Source organism: Branchiostoma lanceolatum, chromosome 19 (genome assembly GCF_035083965.1).
Source record: "Branchiostoma lanceolatum isolate klBraLanc5 chromosome 19, klBraLanc5.hap2, whole genome shotgun sequence".
Classification (NCBI taxonomy): Eukaryota; Metazoa; Chordata; class Leptocardii; order Amphioxiformes; family Branchiostomatidae; genus Branchiostoma; species Branchiostoma lanceolatum.
In genome coordinates this window covers 5,419,209-5,426,048 of record NC_089740.1, presented here as the reverse complement: position 1 = coordinate 5,426,048, position 6,840 = coordinate 5,419,209, and the positions used below count along the sequence as shown (strand labels likewise).

The 6,840-nt window shown below is 40.5% G+C and overlaps 1 protein-coding gene across 1 annotated transcript; it reads left to right on the top strand.

Annotated features, from left to right (window-relative positions):
* The first annotated feature begins 414 nt into the window (after nucleotides 1-414).
* LOC136424961 (pneumococcal serine-rich repeat protein-like) lies at nucleotides 415-6,621 on the top strand. Its single transcript, XM_066413616.1, has 2 exons — nucleotides 415-615; nucleotides 2,138-6,621. The coding sequence occupies exons 1-2, from the start codon at nucleotides 440-442 to the stop codon at nucleotides 4,740-4,742; spliced, it is 2,781 nt and encodes a 926-aa protein (XP_066269713.1). The 5' UTR covers nucleotides 415-439; the 3' UTR covers nucleotides 4,743-6,621.
* Nucleotides 6,622-6,840: the final 219 nt, after the last annotated feature.

Here is a 6,840-nt window from a genome sequence, read left to right as displayed (position 1 = left end):
CTCAGGCTCTAATGGTATGGTACCAAAGCTAGAAGAGATGATACATAACTAAAACAACTTTTTGGCAACACCTCAGGAGCAGAGCTGATTCTATTCTATATGTCGACTCTTGAGTTTGAAATATTCTAATTTTCTTGCACACAATCTTATAGTTGTAGGAGTTTAGTATATTCTATTTTTTTTATTCCTGATGATTGTGGAGGTTTGAAATATTCTAATTTTCTTGTATTTCTCATGATTGTATAGGTTTGAATGAAATATTCTAATTTTCTTGCATATACTAGTAACCTTATAGTTGTAGGAGTTTAGTATATTCTATTTTATTTCATTTTGCATTTCTTATGGTTGTGGAGGTTTGAAATATTCTAATTTTCTTGCATTTCTTATAATTACAGACTAGCTTTCCAGGTTGTGAGCTGTAGCACAACTGTTCTTCAGAATGGCGTCCAATAACCTTTCTGAGGAGATACAAGAAGATATCCTGAGTTGTCCAATTTGTTACCACCAGCTGAGAGAACCCAAGGCACTGCCCTGTCAGCACACATACTGCTGTGACTGTTTACAGGAGCTGGCCAGGAGGGCTGACAATGGACAGTTCAATTGTCCGGAATGCGGGTGTGTTGCTTTTATTCAGTTATTGCACAATTACTATCCATCCATCTGTTCATCCGTCTGTTCATCCATCTGTTTATACATCTGTTTATCTCTGTTCATCCATTTGTTCATCCATGTCTATCCATCTGTTCATCCATCTGTTCATCCATTTGTTCATCCATGTCTATCCATCTGTTCATCCACTGTTCATCTACCTGTTCATCCATCTGTTCATCTGAATAAAAAGACTCTTTTTACACAACCAAGAGGTTTATTCCACTGACGTTTTGGTTACCATCTGTCACCTTCAAGGCAATTCTGACTTGTTCGTTGGTGGAATAAATCTCTTGGTTGTGTAAAAAGAGTCTTTTTATTCAGTGACTTACCAACCTGATGAAACTGTTCACGGACATCTGTTCATCTATCTGTTCATGCATCTATTCATCCATTTGTTCATTCATTCATCCATTCATTCATCTTTTCACATGTTCATCCATCTGTTTATCCATTCTTAGCCTCCGTTGCAGGCTCTGAACCGGCTTTTTGGGGGGCTAAATAATACACTTTTTGCAGGTAACTATCAGCCAACCCTGTAACTATCAGCCGGCTAAGTTTGTTTCGCTATCGTAGATGCCCCCTCCCTCACATGTCATCATATCATACAAGATCAAAATCCACATAGTAACTTAAGTTAACTAGTCTAGCGTTTGCCTTTTAATAACCCAAGTTTGTCTTTAGGAACAGTAGAAATAGATCTAGCAAACTATTTTGCCACAAACTTCAATCACGTCAGGGGGACGTGACAGCGAACTGTCTGGGGGAGGTGCGTGTACTGTACTTATTGTGCGGTCTACCATAGGCAGGAAATTCGCACCTCTGCGTTAATCGCCCTAATGTGATTTTAATTTCGCTTTGACATGGCGAAATAACGCAGGCTCTAGCCGGCTGATAGTTACAGGGTTGCCCGATAGTTACGGGCTGGCTGCAAAAAGTGTATTATTTAGCCCCCCCCCCCCCAAAAGCCGGTTCAGAGCCTGCAACGGAGGCTAATCCATTCTATACATCCATCTTTTCATTCATCTGTTAATCCATCTGTTCATCTGTCCATCCATCTGTTTATCCATCTGTTTATCCATCTGTTCATGCATCTGTACATCCATCTGTTTATCCATCTGTTCATGCATCTGTTCATCCATCTTTTTATTTATCTGTTCATCCATCTGTCATACTTCTGTTCATACATTCATTCATTCATCCGTTTTATTCATTTGTTCATCCATGCTTTGTGCATAAGTATGGTATAACTAAAAAATATGTAATACTGTTACATATACATAACTCTTAACCTTCTGCCAGCTAAGATAGCCATTTAGCACCAAATTTGTATTAGTTACTGGGTTAGGCAGCAGGGAGAAGGTTAAAGACATCTTAATACCATATGCATGGGGAGAGGATTTTTGTAGTGCAATTGTTAGATGCTCTGAACATCTACTGCTACATTATAAAGTGATTCATAACTAGTTTTATCATGATTGTTTTCCAGAAAAGCCATCACTATCCCAGCACAAGGAGTGCAAGCCTTCCCCACCAATTTCCTTGTCGCAAATGTCCTGCAGAAGGTCCAACAGTGTAAGGAAGAGAAACAGAAACAAGCAGACGAGACCGACATGTGTGACGTCCACAGACAGGAAGCCCAGGTGGTTTGTGACACGTGTACTGTTCTCGTCTGCACATCCTGCTTGAAATCTGGTCACAAGGGACACACACTGAAACACATCGACCAAGAAAAAGCCATCAAGGTGGATGAAGTGAAAAAGCTTATCGCGAAAAGTGGTGAGGTCTCCGCAGGTCTCTCTCTTCAAGAGTCACACACTCTCGTGAAACAACGCCTACAAGAGAAGCACGATGAAATCGCAAAGCAGATAGAATCCAGGGCATCTGCCGCTATTCACACACTCTTGCGCCAGAAAAAGAGTCTCCTAAAAGAGCTAGGCCAGCGAAGAGAACGAAAACTTGAAAAGATCGGCCAAAGGGAGACACGGTGTAACAGACTGATAGACACGATGTTGGAAGGTAGGAATCAAGCTGAAGAAGCCATCAACAGTAACACACCCTTACTGTACAAAGACATCTCTTCACACTGTCACAGTCTATCAGCTGCGATTTTAGATGGAATTGCTTACCGTTCGAAATATTCTCCACTACAAGAAGAAGTTTGCGGTCTTAGGTTTGAACCAAGCTTAGTGGAACTGGGGCACTTTGTCGAAGGAAGTGTCGAGGTAAGTCCTCGCGGTGGTTCACAGGCTTCTCCTCGACATAACGTCCAACGAATACTAAGCAGTATTTCTGTCGCTAAAAGCCATGACAACAATGAGCTGAATCGAGGCAAAAAAGTACATTTTGGATCAACTTGTGTCACAGCTGCAGCTGGTAGTGCTTCAGTCAACAATGGCACTCTTATCATTTTGGATGATGATGATGATGATACGTTAAGTAGTAGCCACACTTCTACCAACCAGCAAGAAACAACTGCAAGGAAACACAAACCGTCCCCCAAGTCTCATATCCGTTATCAGAGCGCCGAGCCTCAAGCCTCGTGTAGCCATGCTTTGGATCTACCAGCAATACCGAAGGAGAGTAATGCCGCTACTTCATCTGTCACCCAAGCCACCATGGCCGCCCAGAAGTTCCTGTCCCACATAGCCTTCCCCATAGCCTTCCCCATGCCGTCAGGGAACTGTAACGGTGACAGCTCAGATCAAACGACGACACACAGACCTACCAGCCTTGTTTCGAAACTTCAACAACAACTGGACACTTCCACAAGGGACAATAATGGTGACAACACGGCTGAACTGTCAGCACAAGAAAATACCAGCCTTGTTTCGAAACTTCAACAACGACTGGACACTGCCACAAGGGACAATAATGGTGACAACACGGCTGAACTGTCAGCACGAGAAAACGCCAGCCTTGCTTCTGATCTTCGAGGAAGACTGGACACTACTACCGCCACAGGGGACAGCAATAGTGACAATACAGCTGAAATGGCAGCACGAGAAAATACCAGCCTTGTTTCAGAGCTTCGAGGACTACTGGACACTACTGCCGCCACAAGGGACAGCAATAGTGACAATACAGCTGAACTGGCAGCACGAGCCAGGCTGCAATTTGCTTCGAGGCTTCGAGGAAGACTGGGCACTATTTTCGCCCCAGGGGATATGTACAACATTGACAAAACAACTCAACAGTTGGTTACCCTGATGAGGCTGGCTTCAGATCTGAAGTGTCCTAAAAGACTGCATACCAATGTCGCAACGTCTCAAAAATTTCCCAGGCCAGCTGCAGAGTTTCGAGAAAGACCGGATGCCAGTGCCGCAACAGGAGACAGCAATGGGTCCAAAGCAAAAACAACAGTGAGAAATGCCAGTAGTCTTTTATGGAGACCAGCAAGACACATGAAACCACTGGTCAAGATCATGAGGCTGAAGTCAGCAGCCAACACTTCTACTACCTCCTCTAGCAGAGCAAATGGAGCATCTGCATCAACATCTGCATCAACATCTGCATCAGCCAGTTCCAATGACATTGGGCAACCTGAAGCAGAAAGAGCAGGTCCATCTTCTTCACCCATTCTTCGCTCTTCTAGAAGAGTGAACAGAGCATCTGCATCAACATCTGCATCAACCTCTGCATCAACATCTGCATCAGCCAGTTACAATGACATTGGGCTACCTGAAGCAACAAGAGCTGGTCCATCTTCTTCACCCATTCTTCGCTCTTCTAACAGATTTAACAGAGCATGTGCATCAACATCTGCATCAGCATCAACATCTGCATCTGCGCAAGGCAGTTCCAATGACATTGTGCAGCCTGAAGCAGCAAGAACTGGTCCATCTTCTTCAGCCACCCTTCACTCTTCTAGCAGAGTGAACAGAGCATCTGCATCTGCATCCGCATCAGCCAGTTCCAATGACATTGCACATCCTAAAGCAAAAAGAGGTGGCCCATCTTCTTCAGCCAACCCTAAGGATGACAATAGACCTATCAAGAAGTTAAGGTCCTTAAGGCTGTCTTGTTCAGATAAGGAACATTGGTTTGTAAAAAACGATGTTGACGTTACAGATGATGATGATGGTGATGACTAGTATGTGGCCAAGCAGGTTCCAAACAAAATAAAGTGGTCATTGGTTTATGAAATGAGGTTATGTGCCTATAACCAGAAGATAATCTCCTTGGTTTATGTAAGACTCGGTGTAGTTTTTGTACTTGTTGGAGGCTTGCAGATTCAAAACAACTTGAAATGTATCTTGTTACAATTTATAGACCATCAACCTATTTCTATTCTGAGGTTCACCAATGACGAACTGATTGAGCAACAGTCACTAATGTGACATCAATATTTGGTGTTCCCTTGTCAGTTAGTTGTTGTTAAATGCTATGAAACGACACCATAACATGTATTTTTCAAATTAAACACCATGGGTTTTTTAAAGTGATACCATGGCATAGATCTTGATATTGATCTTGATTTGGTACTGGGCAACACCCCTCTTGTTGGGGTAAAGCGCCCAACTGAAATGAAGACATGAATGTTTTTTTCAAGTATTAGCATGATATCAATTTTTTAAGGGACAGTATGACATGGATGTTCCAGGGACACAATGACATGGATTTTTTAAGAGACAGTATGACATGGATTTTTTAAGGGACAGCATGGCATGGATTTTTCAAGGGACAGCATGGCATGGATTTTTCAATGGACACCATGACATGAATTTTTCAAGGGACACTGCTGCATAACATGGATTTTTCAAGGGACAGAATGGCATGGATTTTTCAAGGGACAGCATGACATGGATTTTGTAAGGGATAGTATGACATGGATTTTGTAAGGGACAGCATGGCATGGATTTTTCAAGGGACAGCATAACATGGATTTTGAAGGGACAGTATGACATGGATTTTTTAAGGGACAGTTATGACATGGATTTTTCAAGGGACAGTATGACTGATATTTTAAGGGACAGTATGACATGGATTTTTCAAGGGACAGTATGACATGGATTTTTCAAGGGACAGTATGACATGGATTTTTTAAAGGATAGCATGGCGTGGATTTTTTTGAGGGACAGTATGATGTGGATTTTTTTGAGGGACAGCATGACATGGATTTTCAATGGACAGCATGACATGGATTTTTCAAGGGACGCCATGACATGGATTTTTCAAGGGACACCATTTACGAAATCATGGAATGTCTTGGCCACTATGTACAGTACAGTACTTAACGTTAAGCCTGTTGTTGGCTTAATTGTCATTGGACCTGATGTCTTTTTGGATGGAAGCTACTTGGAATACAAGTTTTTTCTTTGCATTTCATGCAAATGTATCATAATCAGTTTTTGTTACCAAATATGTTGCTAGCTAGTATGCATTGAATAATCAAAATTTAGAATCAGAAGTTAACAAAAAATGTGAAATTTAAAAATACTTTGGACTGAATCTTTTAGAATCAGAAGTTAACAAAAAATGTGAAATTTAAAAATACTTTGGACTGAATCTTTATAGAATAGATTGTAAATCGTTGTAACATTGATAAATTACTAACCATTTTGCTTGATCATGTTATATTTTATCATGACAGTAACATTTACAATTCTGTATTCAATTTAAGTTTGTTCATTTGTTTGTTTATGGGAACTTACCTCTCGTATTTAGTATTCCTTAGATTGTATTCTTCAAGTCATGTATAGTTTATTCATAGTGAATTTTGCATTTAACATTATGTACTAATGTAGAATAGACGAAGTTGCAGCTAGATTTATTTTGGATCAACACAACTTTACCATTGTTTCTTTTAGGTCAAAAGTCACAGATGATGTTCAAATTACATTTATTTTCGACTTGATTTGTATTGGTTGAAAGTTGTTATGTTTTTTTTCAGTATCTAAGAAAAGTTCAGATTTAGAAAACTAGAAAAATATCTTGTTCTTAACCTAAAAAGTAGAATCTACTAAGCTCTGTCAAAAACCCAAATAAATTTTTGGAAATTCTTTGTCAGCTTGTTGTTAGTTAATGACTACTTGTCTTTTTCTCATTGACAATTCCACTGTCTTCTTTGATACTAGTAGATACTGGAAGTATTCCTATAATATTGCATGTGCAGCAATAAAATAATGTCTGAAATTTAAATTTGTAAACCAGTCTACTTCTCCTCTGCAACTGTTATCACAAAGTGATTGA